Below are 24,801 nucleotides of genomic sequence, written 5' to 3'. Positions count from 1 at the left end.
GCTTGTTATTACAAAACGATAGAGTGCCTTCCAGTCCACCATATGTACATCTCATCAGAAGATGTATTCATCCTACTAGTTATAACAACCTATCCCAATTTCACCAACACTTAAGATTATGAACACCCAAGAGAGGTGTGAAATGACCCAAAACATACCTTTGTGCATCTCTTGTAACTTCAAAATGTGAACACTTTAGAGTGTAACCACCCTACCTACATACAAATGACCAGATCTAGAAGGGGTTTAAACCAGGGTATGGACGTGCATCTTTTGTAACTTCAACAAGTGAAAAAGAAAAAAAAAATGTATTCATAATCGTAATACATACATATCTGAATTATAATCTGGTTTAAAACTCCCACACACCCAACCCTCCACTCATGTCCAAGAAACAAATTGGGCTAAAAATCCCAAAAAAACGACTGAAGCTATATTGATATATTCTATCATGAATGGGATATTTGCAAGAATTCAAGTCATGGTTTCCAAATTCATGCTTTCAGTGTCCTATTTCTAACGACTATATGTCTATCCTATAAGCACCATTGAAGAGCAGACAGTCGAAAAGATTACAGATACCAAAAGGTGTTTGAAAAGAAACCTACCTGTACTGTGACATGAACATAGCATTTGATATGTATACCAATTTCTGCAAGCATGACAACTTTTATTATCTAGGAGTAGTAAATATAACAATTATAAATGTTCTATTTTTGGGGAACTATGTTTTTTTTTTTTTTTTTTTTTTTTATGTTTTCTTTTTAGCATCATCATCGGAATCGCCATCGCTGTCATCATCCTCGTCGACGTCAGAGGAAGGAGAAGGGTCGAGTCGAGCTGCGTCAATTGCCCAATTGATTATCTTCGAAACTTCATCTTCTTCGTCTTCGTCATCAACGATGCCCAAAATGTCATCTTTCACAGCATTCCCCTGAGTAGAATTAGACGTAGATGTTGCTTTAGAAGGAGCTTTAAGAGCGGCGAATCGTGCAAGCAGATTATCGAAATCTTCATGATCGGCAGTGATTGCCTCTTTAGGGATGGATTTGGAGGGTTTGGCTCTAAGAGCTTGCAGTCGACGATCGAGATCTGGGTCTATTGCGTTGGTGTGGGAGGATTCCGGTAAGAGATCGAACTTGGAGTTGGATTTGGATTTGGATTTGATGTGAGAATTGACGGTGAGCTTGAGGAGAAGGTCATCTTCCGTCGATTTCAGCAGCTCTTCAACTTCATCTATGGCGTCCGGTTGGTTCTTTTTTCCAACACCGCCGCTCTTCCACATCGTGGCTGTTATACCCTTTCCTGCCGCAGATATTCCTCAACTTCCATTATTATTTAGAAAAGCTAAATTGCTTATTTAAGCAAACGAAATTTTATTTTTGAAATACTCCTATAGTAAACTGCAAATTTAGTCTTTGTGTTTACAATTTTATACAAATTGAGTCCTTGAATTTTAAAAATTGCATAATTGGGGATTTTCTAATATGTGAAAATTTAGTCTTTGTGTATACAATTTTATACGAATTTACTCCTTGAATTTTAAAAATTGCATAATTTATTTTGGGGATTTTCTAATGTGCTCTAAGAGCACATATAAGAAGTATTAATTAATTATAATTATTACTATAATTAAATGTTAAACACATTAATTATAAGAAATATTACCATAATTAAATATAAAATTCATTAATAATCTCCATAATTAATATATTTCACATTTAATTATGATAATAATTATGATTAATTAATACTTTTTATATGTATCCTTAAGGCACATATTAGAAAATCCCTTTATTTTGAGCTTGATAAATGTAAAACTTAAAATAATTTTTTTTTCTTATTATTTTTAATTTCTTTACAATTTTTATTATTAAACATTAAAAATAAACACCCACTCCATTGTATCCTACCATTATTCATCCCTCAATTCCATTTAGGGTAAATTGCTATAAAATCACGGTCAAATTTTGATTTTGATACATATTTTTCCCTGTCAATTAAGTCACTAAATTTATAATTTAGTTACAATATCAGTCAAATGACTGGTTTTCACTATTCTCCCGGTAACTACTTCTCCCAAATTGAAATAAAGTCACAAAGTTTACCAAAATTTTGATTTCGACACAATGTTTTGTTTTTCTCAGTAATGTTTACAGTTTTGTTTCGATGTCAACTAATTGACCGATTTCCAGCAATCTAGCAGATTACCAAATAAATGACATGGTGATATTGTGATATGAAAATCATGCCGAATCTTATGTAGAAGGATTTAGTTTCAAATATAGGGTTTGCATCGAACACAATTCCACATATCTTCTTTTCTTCTTCTCATGTTCTCGTTGGAGTATTTCTTCACAAATTGCATCTGAAGGTCGGTTTAATGGTTCAACTCACTTACAAAACAATGAAAATGGTATAGTCACCCTTTCAGGAGATACTAAATTTGGTTTAAAAGCTCGATCTGTACAACAAGTAAATGAAGACCCTTACAACGTCGATCCAGTGGTTCAAACTCACGAAGAATCTCTTGGATTGACCTTGTAGGTTTCTTTATTTAATTTTTGTACAAATCGAACTTCTAAAACAATAATAATGTCTCCTGAAAGAGTGAGTATGCCTTTTTTTGTGAATTTTAACCACTAAATCGACCTCCAAACGCCATTTGTGAAGAAATACTATGACAATAATTAAACATTAACCATTATAATAATGAATGTCTCATTAAAGGATAAGTAGGCCTTTTGTTGGGTCGGCCTTGTAAGGATCTTCATTTACTTATAATATAAATGTCAAAAATAATACAATATCTTGGATTGACCTTGTAGGGGTCATAATTTACTTCTTGTTCAAATCAAATTTCTAAAGCATAATAGAATCTCCTGAAAGGGTGAGTATGTTATTTTTGCTGATTTTAAGTGATTTTAAACTACTGGATTGACTTTCATACGTTATTTTTGGGGAAATACTCTAACAAGAAGAGGAGAAAAAGATATGTAAAATTAAGTTTGATGCAAACCTTATATTTGAAACTCAATCCCGCCACATAATATCTAACAAAGCATCCACATCATAATGTTGTCATGTCATTTATTTGGTAACCTTCTAGATCTATGGTAACCAGTCAACTAGTTGACATTGCAACAAAATTGTAAATACAATGACATAATTAAGAAAAACAAAACACGATATCAAAATTGAAATTTAGTAAACTTAATGACTTTATTGCAATTTGGAAAACGTGGTCATCAGAGGAACATGGAAAACCAGTCATTTGGTTGATATATCAACAACATTATAGATACAGTGACTTAACCGAGAGAAAAAAATACAGTGCTAAAATCAAAATTTTCGGTTATTAAAGACAAATTTGCACATCATTTATGGGAGGATTGAGGCAAAAATAAGAAATTTCACCGATATGTGATTGTTGCTTAAGAAAACAAAGGAAGTGATGATAACATAAGACGTGGATAAAATAGGAGAGGCAGGGCCCAGTTAGGGTGGTAGTAGGGGTGACCGGTGGGTTGGTTGTGGTGTTTTTTTAGAGATAGAGCGAGAAAGATGAAGATGGTGAAGTTTAGGGTTTAGGGGGGGGTTATTTCTACTTTTTAATAATAAAAATGGTAAAAGAATTAAAAATAATAGTAAAATAAAATTAAAAGGGTAAAATAAACATGTAAAGTTTTTCACGGATTAATCCATAATGAAACTTGTTTATTAGGATGTTATATGCAATTTTTAAAGTTTACAGATCCAATCCACATAAAATCCTAAACAATAGGGGACCAAATTTGCAGTTTACTCTAAAAAAATTTCAAAGGGATTTAACTAATTACAAGAATGAAAGAAAAGCATTTAAAAGGATAATATAGCTCTTATTTTGTACATGTTTAGTCATCATTTTTTTGTGCATAAAATAAGTTCTTGAACTTATTGTTTTTATATATATTTAGTCTATATAACCAACTACTCTAGGTTAAGTTCTCAGCATGTAAACATTTAGTTCTTAATATTCTTTGCAAAATATGTCATTGCCATTTTTGTACACATTCAGTCCTTATGACGGTTTTTTTTTTTTTTTTTTTTTTTTTTTTTTTTTTTTTTGAGGTTTTGTGTATGTAGCATCCTACGTGTGACAATCATTAATGGGGTATTCTCATATGTGGCTCGTCTAGGCAGTAGAACCATTTGTTTTTTTGTCTTCATATTGGTAATAGTATTATGTTTTATCTTAATAACTATTATAGTACAACAGCAACACAATTAAAATTATGATATTCTGAAATAAGGTATATTTATATTGACACCTCATACATTTCTACGAGTCATTCATTCTGGATTTAACTGTCAAAACTGAAAACATTTTTTAATATGAGTTTAAGGTTTTACTATTAATTTGTATCTTAATGCATCATTATGTTATTTAAATAAGTTCATATAATTCCTTTTTAAAGTTCTTGTGTAGTTGTTTGTAGTGAAGGACGATGAAAGTGAATCAACGGTGTTTTGTAGTATATGAAATTTTATTATATATGTTATGGTGTAGATTTAAATTATGATATCAACTTTTATGGGTTGGTTAACTTAATGTCTTTCAAGTCAATGTTACATACTATAAGATCAAATATATTCTAAAATATTGAAATCGTGCTTCAAACAATGAGAAGATTAAACATACAAAGATAAATAAGATTTGCTTTTCAATGAGAGGATACAAGCTTGTTACAATATTGATCTTAATAACATCTGCAAAAGGTATCCTCTGTATCTAACTAAAATCCCTTATACAGGTTGACACCCAAGGAGTCGGTTAGAGAAACATCCAATAACAAAATGACACTTAGGTGAGACAGACTGTTTATCTAATACTTACATGTCACTTAAGAAGCCTAATGTATAAAAGCTTTGAAACCATCAAACAATACATTTGTAATAGAAGCACTGAAGACATAAAATAGAACAATAATGAAAGCTTTCGCAAAAACTCAGTGAAGGTTTGTACCGATCAGATACACTTCAAGTATAATCAACAAAGAACAAACTAACTAAACAAAATAAGGAACATAAAGAGTAAAGAACATGAATTAATCACAAAGATGTCTTTCACCAAGAAAAGGGTTGTTCTCACCAAGAGAACGAATGTCACAAAGACTATCACCAAGACGTTAACACTAGGGTTTTCACCCTAATGTTGAGTATATACTAAACTATACTAGTATATCCGTTTAATCAATGGATTGTATCTAATCTATAATAAGAATTGATCCTTATCACCAAGATATCAGATCTGCTATCTATTCCATCCATATTTGTATAATTGCCTAATATACAAAGATTACAAAAGATCACTATCTAGGCGATGATGTTGATAAGGTCCTAAGGCATTGTTACTAATGTTGATGATAGCGTTGGTGTTGTCCGTCAGTGTATAAGGTGTTTGACTCATCAGATTATAAGGTGTGAACTTACAATCTCCCCCTATTTGATGATGTCAAGAATAATATTCTTCTGAGGAGTCATCAAAAGAACCATTATACAATTTATCAGTTTCTTTTAAGATTTCAGGATTTACCCACCTGAATTCATCAATTTGAAGATCTTCCAATCTTTTGATAAGCTCAAGAGAAATCAACACCATATGCTCTTTCAAGTTCTACATGACGAATTCCTTCCATGCGAAAATGACATAAATGCTCAGTGGTGCAGCGAGAAGATCATCAGTGCATTGAAAACACATGTTTTTTTGACTATCAAGATAGAAAATACCATGTTCTAGTTCTCGAATAAACATGTGTTGAATTGGTTCAACACCCACTAGTAACGTGTTGTTGATGTAGTGAGTTCCCATATAGAAGAAGAAACTTAGTATACTTGGACATTCTGGGTTGCCTGTTCTTCCTAAAGTAGATGGTCTAGATAGACCGGTTGATGGCACAAGATCAGCTTTTTGACTTTGTTAAGCAGCTGTTGAATCACTAATTTCACCTCCTGAGAATGATTACCTTTATGTTTGTCAATAATTTCTTGAATTTGTATCCATTTGTTGTAACCAAATTTGACTAGCTCACGAGCAAGCACAACCTTAGTTTATTCATACTCAGTCTTCTTTCTGACCAAGTGAAGCTTCAATGACTTGTTTGTGACAACCCGAAACTTCTATTTTGTACAACCCTTCACTTCAATAGAAGTCAGAACAGTTTCTGCTAATTTTCAAGCTTTTTGGAATAAGTTTCAGTATTTTTAGGATTAGCACTTTAGGAGATATCAGGAGAGAGGATGCCATAGGGTTTATTGTGCATCAATAAGGTTCCAAAAACTTCAAGAGTTTGGAGTTTACGACCCAAATGGTTTTTGGACCGTAAACCCTAATGACTATATATATGGCACTTAGCCATATTTTCACACTTTTTCACTTTTCAAGAGCGAAACTCAAATCCTCTCAAGTAGCATCCGAATTTTCCTTCTTGATCTTCAACTTGTAAGTCTTCCTATCCCTAATAAGTTGATATCTACCTTAATCTAGTGATCGAACACACTTCTATCCGTGAAATCATTCCACAAGTGTATATGTGACATCCCCAAAATCACGGCTAGAAAAGACCGATTTTGTTTATGCTTTATAAAAATTAGAGTACTTCATTTTATAAAAATGTTGTGGAATTTGTTCCCAGAAATACATGATAAATACGTTATTAAAATTTTTTCGAAGAAACGTATTTTATTCATTTCAAAATGTTTGGGATGTCATCGTTAATACAGAAACATAAGCATAAACAGAACATACATTTACTTACACTAGTGATCTACATCATTTTAAATCTCTCAGTGTAAAGTGACTCCGTATCAACACCTGTGATATAAATGAACTGAGTGGGTCAGGTTGGGAAACCTGGCGAGTACATAGGGTTTTCATCCGCAATAATATAATTATTATGTTTAATCAATCAAGCAATTAAACCCAATTATCCATCCCCATTATCTTCTTTACTCTTAAGGATCCACCCTAAGAATCAACTATTTCTCGTTCAGTCGTTCCTCAGGATTATCCTAAGGAATCGGCACAAAGTATATCATAGCCACGGTTTACACAACGGGCACTAAGTCTGCATAGTCGCCAGGGTTTAGGCATCAAGTCTGCATGATCACCAAGGTTTAGGCATCAAGTCTACATGATCACCAGGGTTTAGGCATCAAGTCTGCATGATCACCAAGATTTAGAGTACACCGAGTGAACACATCGTTCACGACACCTACAGGTTGCGAGCCTGCTAGTGTTCCACTGACTGTCTAGAATAGTCTGTGGTTGTTATCCATACTCTGCTGAATGATAGGGCCATCATTTAGGAAAAAGGCTTCTCACATTATCCACCTCTCACCCTCACCTCGTGGTCTATAACACCTCTCAACTCATCATTCAACTCATATTCCATCTATTATATCTACCCATGTTTACCCCAACATTATCGTAGATATAAAATACATATACAGTTTAAATCATTTAAAACATGTACAAAATCGTTCATTTAGCATAGATAACAAGTACTCAGATAATATGCACACATAGCACGTAATTTATATAAAATACTTCGTATCTATGTGTAAGATGAAAGGGAACTATGCACTCACCTGAAAGGTGGTGACTCAGCACTCGGACAGCGCTTCGATACTCTCAAAACAATTTCCTTCGATAAAACAGCGAATTTTATCGAAAACCGGAATTTATCGGAGCAGCGTTCCGAAACCGAAAGTCTCATTTTTCTCGGGACTCCGGGAGCCTCGGGGCTTCCTTAGGGTGCTAGGGGTTCACCTAGACTTTAGGGAGGGTTCAAAACCCTAGAGAGAGAAAGTAGTGAGAGAAGAAATGAATAAAGGTGTGAATTTTTCGAAAGGGTTCGCACCCCCTTTTATAGGCCAGCATCCTTGGATTTACGCTGGGCATACCGGGGCTACCCTGGGCGTAGTCTCGGATATGGATGCCAGCTCGCAGCCAGCTATCTCGCACACCGGTCGGATGGGAAGCGAAGGTACGCTGGGCGTACCGGATTTCGTACGCCGGGCATAATGCGAAGACATGTGTTACTCATCCGAAGCGAGGCTTGGGCAACAAGGGATGGCTGAGATTCGGCCACGTCAGCAACTTCGCACCAGATTTGTGATTTTCTAATCCGACTTCTAAAAATCATAACTTTCGCATACGAACTCCGTTTTCGACGTTCTTTAAATCCACGCGAAGGAGGGAGCGTACTCTACAACTTTCGTTTAGACTTCGTCGGCTAATTTTGGCTCGCTTTTAAATTTTATATTTTTAACAGACCGGGACAGGATTGGTCCGTTAAATCCTCATAACTTCTTCATCCGACGTTCGTTTTCACCCATCTTTTTCTCGTTACGCTACTCTTAACGAGATCTTCGATTCTTGTTTAGGTCGTGTCGGCTAAAGACCGCTCGATCTAACATTCGAATTTCAGGCTCTACACTCCTAATCCGAAACTTCGAAAAATCATAACTTCTTCATACGAAGTCAGATTTGAGCGTTCTTTTTATCGATGTTCTTAGTTTAACATATTCTACGTTTTTTGTTTAGATCGCTAAGGCTAAATCTCACTCTATCGTATATTCATTATTTACGTTTCCCGGTATCGTGTAGGTTCCATCGCGAAACTTCAACGGGTCAGAACTTCTTTGTTATAACTCAGATTTCGGTGTTCTTTATATGGACGGAAACCTTGAGACATATTCTACAACATGATTAAGATTACTTATTCTAAATAATCTTTTGTCGAAAAGTCGTTTTCGATCCCTATTACCTCTAAATTGACTAGCGCGGATCTACGGGCGTTATAGTTATCTCCCCCTTAGGATGATTACGTCCCAGAATCATCAACAAAACAGGGCTCACATGATGATTCCATTTGTTATCTATTCATCCTAAGTCATAACTTCGATGTTTCTTCGAACGTATATCTAACTCTTAGACTCCTTGACTACAGGCGGTGCTCGATCCTGCATCCGTCCTCTATCTCACATTAGACTCCAAATTATGACCTTCAACTCACAATCATCAATCCTCAGTTGATACGAATTTAATGGAACGATGCATCATATTCTAATGACCTATCATCGTGCGATGCATTGCTTGGACTTAGGTCGTTTAGAGTCAAATTCCGAAACAGTCTATACCTTCCTTCATGTTCTAATTTACATCTTAAAATGTACAATTTTTTTAGCAACCGTCGTGATACTTTTACTGATCGCTTTGATTAATTCTTCTGGCTTAAGTCGGTGCTACATCGAACTTGGTTCTCTGAACCACGTAACATACTTATTGTAGTCGGACTTAATTCGATATGAGCACTCGGGTTAGAGTATCAACAATCTTCTTGGTCATTACCGAAACGATGGTAACGACATGCTTGAATAAAACGAAATCATTTACTAGCTTCTTGGTAACTTTGTGACTTTCCCTGATCCAAGCGTGAGTCCTGTGCTTCCGGTAGTATATGCATCTACTACCTTTCACACCTACTCATACTTGTCCCAAGTATTGTCTCGTAGTTTCCCAAGTTATTATCACAAAAACAACTTTTAACACATAAAAATGTGTCCAAACAATCACAAAATTTTCCCTAGACTCTACTAGGACTTCTTCTATGCGTATCTTCAATCATTAATTCTGCTTCAGCTCGGTGAAAATACCATACGATGGGTCAACTTCATGAATTACGCCAATCATTCCATCATCCTGCCAATCGAAGGTGTACTTCGGACGTACTGTACTCCTCTAAACGTACTGCATGACATATTCTAAAGGCAAGATACCACTCTTATGATATCTTCCGATAGTTGTCATTCACTATCGTAAGCCTTTTCATTTCCTCCACTTACTCAATTCTCTATGAGTCCTTGTCATGACATTTTATAAAGCAAGCGTTTGGTGTATCGAGACAAGAGTATAGATAGAGGAAGAATTAGACGCGTATTCCTCCTTATTACTCCAAAAAGTTACATGCCAGTTCTAATATCGTAATTAAACGTTTAGAAACATGAGCACATAAAATTCCAGATCCGATCGGCAACAGACCATAGATCCGATCATATAATGCATATCATAAATAATTTAGCACATAAAAGCAATTTAGGCATCATTCCTAAAATAAGCTAGTGCTTATGTCTATTCAGGTGTATTACCTAAATTTTATTAGACACACTCCTCACAATCATTGCTTAGCATCCTAAGTTTAAGTCTAGAAATAAATCCATATTCCTAGTTCGCTTGAACTAATACTTTGATACCAACTGTGACATCCCCAAAATCACGGCCAGAAAAGACCGATTTTGTTTATGCTTTAAAAAATCAGAGTACTTCATTTTATAAAAATGTTGCGGAATTTGTTCCCAGAAATACATGATAAATACGTTATTAAAACATTTTCGAAGAAACGTATTTTATTCATTTCAAAATGTTTGGGATGTCATCGTTAATACAGAAACATAAGCATGAATAGAACTTACATTTATTTACACTAGTGATCTACATCTCTTTAAATCTCTCAGTGTAAAGTGACTCCGTATCAACACCTGTGATATAAATGAACTGAGTGGGTCAGGTTGGGAAACCTGGTGAGTACATACGGTTTTCAATCCACAGTAATATAATTATTATGTTTAATTAATCAAGCAATTAAACCCAATTATCCATCCCCATTATCTTCTTTACTCTGAAGGATCCACCCTAAGAATCAGCTATTTCTCGTTCATTCGTTCCTAAGGATTATCCTAAGGAATCGGCACAAAGTACATCATAGCCACAGTTTACACAACGGTCACTAAGTCTGCATAGTCGCCAGGGTTTAGGCATCAAGTCTGCATGATCACCAAGGTTTAGGCATCAAGTCTGCATGATCACCAAGGTTTAGGCATCAAGTCTGCATGATCACCAGGGTTTAGGCATCAAGTCTGCATGATCACCAAGATTTAGAGTACACCGAGTGAACACATCGTTCACAACACCTACAGGTTGCGAGCCTGCTAGTGTTCCACTGACTGTTTAGAATAGTCTGTGGTTGTCATCCATACTCTGCTGAATGACAGGGCCATCATTTGGGAAAAAGGCTTCTCACATTATCCACCTCTCACCCTCACCTCGTGGTCTATAACACCTCTCAACTCATCATTCAACTCATATTCCATCTATTATATCTACCCATGTTTACCCCAACATTATCGTAGATATAAAATACATATACAGTTTAAATCATTTAAAACATGTATAAAATCGTTCATTTAGCATAGACAACAAGTACTCAGATAATATGCACACATAGCACGTAATTTATATAAAATACTTCGTATCTATGTGTAAGATGAAAGGGAACTATGCACTCACCTGAAAGGTGGTGACTCAGCACTCGGACAGCGCTTCGATACTCTCAAAATAATTTCCTTCGATAAAACAGCGAATTTTATCGAAAACCGGAATTTATTGGAGCAGCGTTTCGAAACCGAAAGACTCATTTTTCTCGGGACTCCGGGAGCCTCGGGGCTTCCTTAGGGTGCTAGGGGTTCACCTAGACTTTAGGGAGGGTTCAAAACCCTAGAGAGAGAAAGTAGTGAGAGAAGAAATGAATAAAGGTGTGAATTTTTCGAAAGGGTTCGCACCCCCTTTTATAGGCCAGCATCCTTGGATTTACGCTGGGCATACCGGGGCTACGCTGGGCGTAGTCTCGGATATGGATGCCAGCTCGCAGCCAGCTATCTCGCACACCGGTCGGACGGGAAGCGAAGGTACGCTGGGCGTACCGGATTTCGTACGCGGGGCATAATGCGAAGACATGTGTTACTCATCCGAAGCGAGGCTTGGGCAACAAGGGATGGCTGAGATTCGGCCACGTCAGCAACTTCGCACCAGATTCGTGATTTTCTAATCCGACTTCTAAAAATCATAACTTTCGCATACGAACTCCGTTTTCGACGTTCTTTAAATCCACGCGAAGGTGGGAACGTACTCTACAACTTTCGTTTAGACTTCGTCGGCTAATTTTGACTCGATTTTAAATTTTATATTTTTAACAGACCGGGACAGGATTGGTCCGTTAAATCCTCATAACTTCTTCATCCGACGTTCGTTTTCACCCATCTTTTTCTCGTTACTCTACTCTTAACGAGATCTTCGATTCTCGTTTAGGTCGTGTCGGCTAAAGACCGCTCGATCTAACATTCGAATTTCGGGCTCTACACTCCTAATCCGAAACTTCGAAAAATCATAACTTCTTCATACGAAGTCAGATTTGAGCGTTCTTTTTATCGATGTTCTTAGTTTAACATATTCTACGTTTTTTGTTTAGATCTCTAAGGCTAAATCTCACTCTATCGTATATTCATTATTTACGTTTCCCGGTATCGTGTAAGTTCCATCGCGAAACTTCAACGGGTCAGAACTTCTTTGTTATAACTCGGATTTCGGTGTTCTTTATATGGACGGAAACCTTGAGACATATTCTACAACTTGATTAAGATTACTTATTCTAAATAATCTTTTGTCGAAAAGTCGTTTTCGACCCCTATTACCTCTAAATTGACTAGCCCGGATCTACGGGCGTTACAGTTATCTCCCCCTTAGTATGATTACGTCCCAGAATCATCAACAAAACAGGGCTCACATGATGATTCCATTTGTTATCTATTCATCCTAAGTCATAACTTCGATGTTTCTTCGAACGTATATCTAACTCTTAGACTCCTTGACTACAGGCGGTGCTCGATCCTGCATCCGTCCTCTATCTCACATTAGACTCCAAATTATGACCTTCAACTCACAATCATCAATCCTCAGTTGATACGAATTTAATGGAACGATGCATCATATTCTAATGACCTATCATCGTGCGATGCATTGCTTGGACTTAGGTCGTTTAGAGTCAAATTCCGGAACAGTCTATACCTTCCTTCATGTTCTAATTTACATCTTAAAATGTACAATTTTTTTAGCAACCGTCGTGATACTTTTACTGATCGCTTTGATTAATTCTTCTGGCTTAAGTCGGTGCTACATCGAACTTGGTTCTCTGAACCACGTAACATACTTATCGTAGTCGGACTTAATTCGATATGACCACTCGGGTTAGAATATCAACAATCTTCTTGGTCATTACCGAAACGATGGTAACGACATGCTTGAATAAAACGAAATCATTTACTAGCTTCTTGGTAACTTTGTGACTTTCCCTGATCCAAGCGTGAGTCCTGTGCTTCCGGTAGTATATGCATCTACTACCTTTCACACCTACTCATACTTGTCCCAAGTATTGTCTCGCAGTTTCCCAAGTTATTATCACAAAAACAACTTTTAACACATAAAAATGTGTCCAAACAATCACAAAATTTTCCCTAGACTCTACTAGGACTTCTTCTATGCGTATCTTCAATCATTAATTCTGCTTCAGCTCGGTGAAAATACCATACGATGGGTCAACTTCATGAATTACGCCAATCATTCCATCATCCTGCCAATCGAAGGTGTACTTCGGACGTACTGTACTCCTCTAAACGTACTGCATGACATATTCTAAAGGCAAGATACCACTCTTATGATATCTTCCGATAGTTGTCATTCACTATCGTAAGCCTTTTCATTTCCTCCACTTACTCAATTCTCTATGAGTCCTTGTCATGACATTTTATAAAGCAAGCGTTTAGTGTATCGAGACAAGAGTATAGATAGAGGAAGAATTAAACGCGTATTCCCTCCTTATTACTCCAAAAAGTTACATGCCAGTTCTAATATCGTAATTAAACGTTTAGAAACATGAGCACATAAAATTCCAGATCCGGTCGGCAACAGACCATAGATCCGATCATATAATGCATATCATAAATCATTTAGCACATAAAAGCAATTTAGGCATCATTCCTAAAATAAGCTAGTGCTTATGTCTATTCAGGTGTATTACCTAAGTTTTATTAGACACACTCCACACAATCATTGCTTAGCATCCTAAGTTTAAGTCTAGAAATAGATCCATATTCCTAGTTCGCTTAAACTAATACTTTGATACCAACTGTGACATCCCCAAAATCACGGCCAGAAAAGACCGATTTTGTTTATGCTTTAAAAAATCAGAGTACTTCATTTTATAAAAATGTTGCGGAATTTGTTCCCAGAAATACATGATAAATACGTTATTAAAACATTTTCGAAGAAACGTATTTTATTCATTTCAAAATGTTTGGGATGTCATCGTTAATACAGAAACATAAGCATGAATAGAACTTACATTTATTTACACTAGTGATCTACATCTCTTTAAATCTCTCAGTGTAAAGTGACTCCGTATCAACACCTGTGATATAAATGAACTGAGTGGGTCAGGTTGGGAAACCTGGTGAGTACATACGGTTTTCAATCCACAGTAATATAATTATTATGTTTAATCAATCAAGCAATTAAACCCAATTATCCATCCCCATTATCTTCTTTACTCTGAAGGATCCACCCTAAGAATCAGCTATTTCTCGTTCATTCGTTCCTAAGGATTAACCTAACGAATCGGAACAAAGTACATCATAGCCACAGTTTACACAACGGTCACTAAGTCTGCATAGTCGCTAGGGTTTAGGCATCAAGTCTGCATGATCACCAAGGTTTAGGCATCAAGTCTGCATGATCACCAAGGTTTAGGCATCAAGTCTGCATGATCACCAGGGTTTAGGCATCAAGTCTGCATGATCACCAAGATTTAGAGTACACCGAGTGAACACATCGTTCACAACACCTACAGGTTGCGAGCCTGCTAGTGTTCCACTGACTGTTTAGAATAGTCTGTGGTTGTCATCCATACTCTGCTGAATGACAGGGCCATCATTTGGGAAAAAGGCTTCTCACATTATCCACCTCTCACCCTCACCTCGTGGTCTATAACACCTCTCAACTCATCATTCAACTCATATTCCATCTATTATATCTACCCATGTTTACCCCAACATTATCGTAGATATAAAATACATATACAGTTTAAATCATTTAAAACATGTATAAAATCGTTCATTTAGCATAGACAACAAGTACTCAGATAATATGCACACATAGCACGTAATTTATATAAAATACTTCGTATCTATGTGTAAGATGAAAGGGAACTATGCACTCACCTGAAAGGTGGTGACTCAGCACTCGGACAGTGCTTCGATACTCTCAAAATAATTTCCTTCGATAAAACAGCGAATTTTATCGAAAACCGGAATTTATTGGAGCAGCGTTTCGAAACCGAAAGACTCATTTTTCTAGGGACTCCGGGAGCCTCGGGGCTTCCTTAGGGTGCTAGGGGTTCACCTAGACTTTAGGGAGGGTTCAAAACCCTAGAGAGAGAAAATAGTGAGATAAGAAATGAATAAAGGTGTGAATTTTTCGAAAGGGTTCGCACCCCCTTTTATAGGCCAGCATCCTTGGATTTACGCTGGGCATATCGGGGCTACGCTGGGCGTAGTCTCGGATATGGATGCCAGCTCGCAGCCAGCTATCTCGCACACCGGTCGGACGGGAAGCGAAGGTATGCTGGGCGTACCGGATTTCGTACGCGGGGCATAATGCGAAGACATGTGTTACTCATCCGAAGCGAGGCTTGGGCAACAAGGGATGGCTGAGATTCGGCCACGTCAGCAACTTCGCACCAGATTCGTGATTTTCTAATCCGACTTCTAAAAATCATAACTTTCGCATACGAACTCCGTTTTCGACGTTCTTTAAATCCACGCGAAGGTGGGAACGTACTCTACGACTTTCGTTTAGACTTCGTCGGCTAATTTTGACTCGATTTTAAATTTTATATTTTTAACAGACCGGGACAGGATTGGTCCGTTAAATCCTCATAACTTCTTCATCCGACGTTCGTTTTCACCCATCTTTTTCTCGTTACGCTACTCTTAACGAGATCTTCGATTCTCGTTTAGGTCGTGTCGGCTAAAGACCGCTCGATCTAACATTCGAATTTCGGGCTCTACACTCCTAATCCGAAACTTCGAAAAATCATAACTTCTTCATACGAAGTCAGATTTGAGCGTTCTTTTTATCGATGTTCTTAGTTTAACATATTCTACGTTTTTTGTTTAGATCTCTAAGGCTAAATCTCACTCTATCGTATATTCATTATTTACGTTTCCCGGTATCGTGTAAGTTCCATCGCGAAACTTCAACGGGTCAGAACTTCTTTGTTATAACTCGGATTTCGGTGTTCTTTATATGGACGGAAACCTTGAGACATATTCTACAACTTGATTAAGATTACTTATTCTAAATAATCTTTTGTCGAAAAGTCGTTTTCGACCCCTATTACCTCTAAATTGACTAGCCCGGATCTACGGGCGTTACAGTTATCTCCCCCTTAGTATGATTACGTCCCAGAATCATCAACAAAACAGGGCTCACATGATGATTCCATTTGTTATCTATTCATCCTAAGTTATAACTTCGATGTTTCTTCGAACGTATATCTAACTCTTAGACTCCTTGACTACAGGCGGTGCTCGATCCTGCATCCGTCCTCTATCTCACATTAGACTCCAAATTATGACCTTCAACTCACAATCATCAATCCTCAGTTGATACGAATTTAATGGAACGATGCATCATATTCTAATGACCTATCATCGTGCGATGCATTGCTTGGACTTAAGTCGTTTAGAGTCAAATTCCGGAACAGTCTATACCTTCCTTCATGTTCTAATTTACATCTTAAAATGTACAATTTTTTTAGCAACCGTCGTGATACTTTTACTGATCGCTTTGATTAATTCTTCTGGCTTAAGTCGGTGCTACATCGAACTTGGTTCTCTGAACCACGTAACATACTTATCGTAGTCGGACTTAATTCGATATGACCACTCGGGTTAGAATATCAACAATCTTCTTGGTCATTACCGAAACGATGGTAACGACATGCTTGAATAAAACGAAATCATTTACTAGCTTCTTGGTAACTTTGTGACTTTCCCTGATCCAAGCGTGAGTCCTGTGCTTCCGGTAGTATATGCATCTACTACCTTTCACACCTACTCATACTTGTCCCAAGTATTGTCTCGCAGTTTCCCAAGTTATTATCACAAAAACAACTTTTAACACATAAAAATGTGTCCAAACAATCACAAAATTTTCCCTAGACTCTACTAGGACTTCTTCTATGCGTATCTTCAATCATTAATTCTGCTTCAGCTCGGTGAAAATACCATACGATGGGTCAACTTCATGAATTACGCCAATCATTCCATCATCCTGCCAATCGAAGGTGTACTTCGGACGTACTGTACTCCTCTAAACGTACTGCATGACATATTCTAAAGGCAAGATACCACTCTTATGATATCTTCCGATAGTTGTCATTCACTATCGTAAGCCTTTTCATTTCCTCCACTTACTCAATTCTCTATGAGTCCTTGTCATGACATTTTATAAAGCAAGCGTTTGGTGTATCGAGACAAGAGTATAGATAGAGGAAGAATTAAACGCGTATTCCCTCCTTATTACTCCAAAAAGTTACATGCCAGTTCTAATATCGTAATTAAACGTTTAGAAACATGAGCACATAAAATTCCAGATCCGGTCGGCAACAGACCATAGATCCGATCATATAATGCATATCATAAATCATTTAGCACATAAAAGCAATTTAGGCATCATTCCTAAAATAAGCTAGTGCTTATGTCTATTCAGGTGTATTACCTAAATTTTATTAGACACACTCCACACAATCATTGCTTAGCATCCTAAGTTTAAGTCTAGAAATAGATCCATATTCCTAGTTCGCTTAAACTAATACTTTGATACCAACTGTGACATCCCCAAAATCACGGCCAGAAAAGACCGATTTTGTTTATGCTTTAAAAAATCAGAGTACTTCATTTTATAAAAATGTTGCGGAATTTGTTCCCAGAAATACATGATAAATACGTTATTAAAACATTTTCGAAGAAACGTATTTTATTCATTTCAAAATGTTTGGGATGTCATCGTTAATACAGAAACATAAGCATGAATAGAACTTACATTTATTTACACTAGTGATCTACATCTCTTTAAATCTCTCAGTGTAAAGTGACTCCGTATCAACACCTGTGATATAAATGAACTGAGTGGGTCAGGTTGGGAAACCTGGTGAGTACATACGGTTTTCAATCCACAGTAATATAATTATTATGTTTAATCAATCAAGCAATTAAACCCAATTATCCATCCCCATTATCTTCTTTACTCTGAAGGATCCACCCTAAGAATCAGCTATTTCTCGTTCATTCGTTCCTAAGGATTAACCTAACGAATCGGAACAAAGTACATCATAGCCACAGTTTACACAACGGTCACTAAGTCTGCATAGTCGCTAGGGTTTAGGCATCAAGTCTGCATGATCACCAAGGTTTAGGCATCAAGTCTGCATGATCACCAAGGTTTAGGCATCAAGTCTGCATGATCACCAGGGTTTAGGCATCAAGTCTGCATGATCACCAAGATTTAGAGTACACCGAGTGAACACATCGTTCACAACACCTACAGGTTGCGAGCCTGCTAGTGTTCCACTGACTGTTTAGAATAGTCTGTGGTTGTCATCCATACTCTGCTGAATGACAGGGCCATCATTTGGGAAAAAGGCTTCTCACATTATCCACCTCTCACCCTCACCTCGTGGTCTATAACACCTCTCAACTCATCATTCAACTCATATTCCATCTATTATATCTACCCATGTTTACCCCAACATTATCGTAGATATAAAATACATATACAGTTTAAATCATTTAAAACATGTATAAAATCGTTCATTTAGCATAGACAACAAGTACTCAGATAATATGCACACATAGCACGTAATTTATATAAAATACTTCGTATCTATGTGTAAGATGAAAGGGAACTATGCACTCACCTGAAAGGTGGTGACTCAGCACTCGGACAGTGCTTCGATACTCTCAAAATAATTTCCTTCGATAAAACAGCGAATTTTATCGAAAACCGGAATTTATTGGAGCAGCGTTTCGAAACCGAAAGACTCATTTTTCTCGGGACTCCGGGAGCCTCGGGGCTTCCTTAGGGTGCTAGGGGTTCACCTAGACTTTAGGGAGGGTTCAAAACCCTAGAGAGAGAAAGTAGTGAGATAAGAAATGAATAAAGGTGTGAATTTTTCGAAAGGGTTCGCACCCCCTTTTATAGGCCAGCATCCTTGGATTTACGCTGGGCATACCGGGGCTACGCTGGGCGTAGTCTCGGATATGGATGCCAGCTCGCAGCCAGCTATCTCGCACACCGGTCGGACGGGAAGCGAAGGTATGCTGGGCGTACCGGATTTCGTACGCGGGGCATAATGCGAAGACATGTGTTACTCATCCGAAGCGAGGCTTGGGCAACAAGGGATGGCTGAGATTCGGCCACGTCAGCAACTTCGCACCAGATTCGTGATTTTCTAATCCGACTTCTAAAAATCATAACTTTCGCATACGAGCTTCATTTTCGACGTTCTTTATATCCACGCGAAGGTGGGAACGTACTCTACAACGTTCGTTTAGACTTTGTCGTCTAATTTTGACTTGATTTTAAATTTTATATTTTTAACAGACCGAGACAGGATTAGTCCGTTAAATCCTCATAACTTCTTCATCCGACGTCCGTTTTCACCCATCTTTTTCTTGTTACGCTACTCTTAACGATATCTTTGATTCTCGTTTAGGTCGTGTCGGCTAAATACTGCTCGATCTAACATTCGAATTTCGGGCTCTACACTCCTAATCCGAAACTTCGAAAAATCATAACTTCTTCATACGAAGTCAGATTTGAGCGTTCTTTTTATCGATGTTCTTAGTATAACATATTCTACGTTTTTCGTTTAGATCGCAAAGGCTAAATCTCACTCTATCGTAAATTCACTATTTACGTTTCCCGGTATCGTGTAGGTTCCGTTGCGAAACTTCAACGGGTCATAACTTCTTTGTTATAACTCGGATTTTGGTGTTCTTTATATGTAAGGAAACCTTGGGACATATTCTACAACTTGGTTAAGATTACTTATTCTAAATAATCTTTTGTCGAAAAGTCGTTTTCGACCCCTATTACCTCTAAATTGACTAGCCCGGATCTACGGGCGTTACAGTAGATCTTCAAGTTTCACCAAGAACACCAAGAGTACACACTAGTGTTCTTGGACTTTTAGCACCTTTTCAAGCCTCTATCTTGTAATTAGTTCTATCCTAGAGTATCTTATGGCTTGTTACACTTCCATATATCAATAAATCACCCAAGAAACACCAAGATCAAGGTGTTTACGGTCAAAGATGATCTTGAACCGTAAACCCTAAAAAGTTTGTGAAAGTGTGCTCTAGTAAAATACAATCAATTCAACACCCTTGGGTAGCAAGGGTATACGTTCATGTTAATAAGTACAAGTCATATTATTAGTAAACTACAATAGGCATAGTTTAGGAAGTTACTAATACTATTACTAGAGCAATAAATCATACAATGAGTCAGTTCATACATGAGTCACTACTTGCTAGATAGAGAGAGAACACACAATACAGCTAGTACACACAGTACATTACTATACATGCTAGATAGAGAGAGAACACACAATACAGCTAGTACACACAGTACATTACTATACATGCTAGATAGAGAGAGAACACACAATACACCTAGTACACACAGTACATTACTATACATGCTAGATAGAGAGAGAACAATCAATACAGCTAGTACACACAGTTCATTACAATACAGGCTAGACAGAGGAAGAACACACAATACAGCTAGCACATACATTACATATACATTAATACAGTTATGTGAGCCACTAAACGGGGCATGGGACCGTTTTTGTATCCATAATCTCCTTAATTGGGGAGCGTATGAGTTTGCGTATAAATCTATACTGGATTGACTATCCTACACCTTGCTGCTCGCTACAGTGGGACTTGCAAGTCTACGGGTGCCAAATGTCATTTCTTACGGCGTCTTACATCGTTGTTTTACTAGAGTCGGTAGCAGGATACAGGCCAATCACATGGTCCTTTAAATTACAATTGGTTTAAGGTAGTTAGTACAACAGTAGTTACTTATTACAATACTATAGTACTATAATATTTATCCCATTACATTCACTGCGTGAACATGCACACGATGCACGGTAATGTAAAAACTATATTTTTGGTTAATGATAGTCGGATTTGGTAAAATACACACTCTTACGAGAGTCACACATAGATACTAGATGCCTTGGTAGAAGGCTACTTTTAGTAGGAAACATAGGGTTATCTAGGAGGTTCAAAACTTTTACATACTTACACTTCACCTACTTACAAATACTTTCTTACAAATTAAGACACTAAAATACTTATGATCTCACCAGCTTTAAAGCTGATACTCTCTTTCAAAATAACTTGTATCCTCAGGTCAATAGTAGACAGGTACCGATGCAAGGTTTAGATAAGATTGAGCTTGTTCAAGACTCATCTTTCATTTTGATTTATACTTTAGTGTCTATTAAACATGTCAGAATACACTTGTATTAAAATTATATTATTAATGTAATGGATGATGTTGTTGCTTGTTTACTACTATTCATTGTTGTGATACATTACATGACGTCCTCCGCCCCAGAACGTTTCCGCCGTTCTCAGTTTTGGGGTGTGACATCGTTCCTTGGTTTAGTGTACCTTAACCTGATGATGGGATCAAGTTTTGATCTACAAGCCAGGACATCTTCAAACTTCTTTCTATTGATTATGTCATTCAGCTCAGAAACCCTTTGCTATATTTCCACATTATTGTTAAACAACTGAATGTTCTTGTTTTGAACATTAAAGCTTTGAATATCAACATTTTCATCAGCGGAAGCAAGAGTCTAAGAAAGTGTAATGGATCGAAGTTCTTCTTTTCTAGCTTGAACAGTAGCATTATGCTCCATCATAATTTCTCTAACTTCCTCAACCACTTATATCCCATTATTTAGCTAAATCATTCAGAACAATAGTGAGCTTGATTTTCTTGGAAGGAGGATGGGTTGAAGAATCACCAGTGGCAGAAGAGCTTCCGACATCATTATCATTGGCTCCCCCTAAAAAGGAATCCTTCCTCTTTCTAGGATTGAGTTGTTCATCCACAGATTTTATGTCGTTGTGGGTTCCTTGAGGAATCTCCCACTCAAAATATGAATCAGGGTAAACAACACTCAAAGTAATAGCGACTTGTGTGACAAAACCCCAAGTCGAGAAACCCTTCATAGTCATCAATCTCAGATTAACCACCATCGTCTATGATAGGCTGATCATCATTTGTTGCATCAGTGTCTAGGATGTTGCTCTCTTGTTCAACTAAAATGATTACCTTTTGATTATCATCCCTTCTTCATTCAGACATTTCAGTCAGAGATGAAGTTTTTGCAGTCACCATTTCCTGGTCATTTCTCCCTTGACTCTTCTCCCCCTTTTTGGCATCATCAGTTTGGGGAGGGGATCCAGGAGGTAGTGAAGTAGTGTGAGGAGGGGGGTGATATGGTGGAGAATGAGGTGAAAATGGATTTGATGATGGAGGTAGAGGATTATCACCTAGATAATTTGGAGGAGTATCTTCAATAACCATATCATCATTATCATTATCATCACCCAAGGTCATAAATATTTCATATCAACCATATCCTTTTATACTCTAGTCAGTTTTTCTCCCAAAGATCAAGTTATTGTAACTAATAGAGGAAGTTGAGAGAGCATAGTAGTTTGAAAGTTGGAGTTGGATTCCCCATAATAAAAAGTAGTCTAAAGAGGTGTTGACACAGGAGTGAGAGTTTCAGCTTGAGGAGAATAAGACGTTGATCTTGGAGAAATCACATCTTGGATCAGTGGATTAGTAGTTTCCACCTGAGGTGGGGTTGATCCACGCATTACAATATCATTTGCAGAGGGAGTAGATGAAGAAGTAGTAGAGAATCAAATGTGCTTATTCAATTTTGGAGGAGAATTAATTCCCCCAGTAGAGGCTTCACCTTTATCAGTAGCAAGTTCATATTCTTCGTCTTCAGCATCTTCTTCATCATCAGGTTCTTATTCATTATTAACGCCTTCTTTGTTATCATCCTCTTCTTCAGAGTCAGAGGATTCAATAGTGTAGGGATTTGCAATCCAATTTTCTATTCTTTGGGTAATATGCATATCACCATTAGAAGGAGCAACATTGGTGATGTTTGAGGAGAGGGATGAGATTGGAATAATGTCTCCATGATTAATGTTATAAACTTCTTCATCATAGGACATAATCAGTCCAAGCCAACGAGGATAAGGAACATACATTGGCTTATTGTTCCCAATGATACAATCAATGAGTTGATCTAGGAAGAGTTGAGAAAAATCCAATATTTTTTGCACACCATGGAATACAAAATTCTTTTCCAGAAAACAGATTTAATTGATCTACACTCCTAGTTTTGTGTCCAAGGCATTTACTAATTACACCTGATAGGTACTTCCACCCTACACCAAAACATTGACGAAAATGTATTTTGATGGACATGAGAAGTGCCATGAAGGGAAAATTCATACCCTAATATTCCTCGAATGGACTTGCATTTTTCTACTAAAGGAATTGTAGAATAGTTCTCTGATTGAGTAAGATGAAGATTAATTCGAAAAGATTCCACATCAATAGTAACCCTAGATTCCCCATCTCCAATGGTACCGATAATGGTTCGAGCACTAGAATCAACAAAGCATGAATAATAGAACTAACATACTTGATTTGGGTAAAATAGGCCTAGGAAGTATTAGAAGGTATATCGAAGAGGGAAACTTTTGACATAGTTGACGAAGTCTTCAATTCTAGAGTTGACTAACTGTTTCAGGATAACATCAGAGAATGCCACATTGTTTACTTGAATGACAATAGGAGAATAAGGGGTACGAGGGCGTTTGACGACATTAGCAGTAGGAGCAAACTTGAACAAAGCCTTTCACATGATGAGAATGTGAGAAAGATGATGGTCTAGAGAGCCTTCTTCGAGAGAGAAAATTAATTGTTTGAATGAACTGTGAAAATCACCTAGAAGAGAGTTTCCCCAATTTATCCGTAAAATTTCCTTCCCATTTACGTAACCAAAGATTGAAGAGATTGGCGCCATAAAAATCTCGTATCCCAAGATATTGATAAATCTTTTAATCTTCATCCAAAACTTACCGTTCGAATATGGAGGTTATATCAGTGAGACATAGCATCAACAACAATAGTCATCAACCGAAGCAATTAGCGTATCAGAGTTTTAGCTTGAAATCAATTTAGTTTGTGATGTCTCCTAATAGTATGGGTTTGAACTATCATTCACTGATATAGTATTGCGAGATTTCATCATTGTGTGGTTTGATACGCTGACTCATTAATCACTTTTATTAGAAAAAATGACCAGATTGGAATGATGTATGTGATAAGCTGTGGTGTTTAGCTTAATGATCGACATAAAATTTTCAAACTTCCATCAGCGTATGGTGCATTACGATGAATTATAAAGCTTTAAAGAAGAATGTAAGGGCAAGAAGGGGTTGGTGCGTACGGTACATAGACTAACCATCGACACAGAGTTTTAAACTTTTATCAGTGTGTGGTATATCAGAGTGAATCTTTAAGTTTTATGGAGAAGAATTAAGGAGAGAATATAGTGTTTCAATAATGCTAAGGTGGAATCAGCATGAAACATAAACAATTTCAGCTCATAAAAAAGAAGTGGTTCAACTTCCGTATCATAGATTTGAGTTGCGATCTAGAACTTTGAAGTTCACCGTCAA

General features: G+C 37.1%; 1 protein-coding gene across 1 annotated transcript; it reads right to left on the bottom strand.

Annotated features, from left to right (window-relative positions):
- Positions 1-442: 442 nt before the first annotated feature.
- Positions 443-1,352, bottom strand: LOC144999683 (uncharacterized). The gene has a single exon (XM_078958814.1). The coding sequence runs from the start codon at positions 1,283-1,285 to the stop codon at positions 752-754; it is 534 nt and encodes a 177-aa protein (XP_078814940.1). The 5' UTR covers positions 1,286-1,352; the 3' UTR covers positions 443-751.
- Between the last annotated feature and the right edge of the window lie 23,449 nt (positions 1,353-24,801).

This window comes from Lactuca saligna, chromosome 6 (genome assembly GCF_052625555.1).
Source record: "Lactuca saligna cultivar CGN05327 chromosome 6, ASM5262555v1, whole genome shotgun sequence".
Classification (NCBI taxonomy): domain Eukaryota; kingdom Viridiplantae; phylum Streptophyta; class Magnoliopsida; order Asterales; family Asteraceae; genus Lactuca; species Lactuca saligna.
This window is presented reverse-complemented; position numbering and strand designations above follow the sequence as displayed.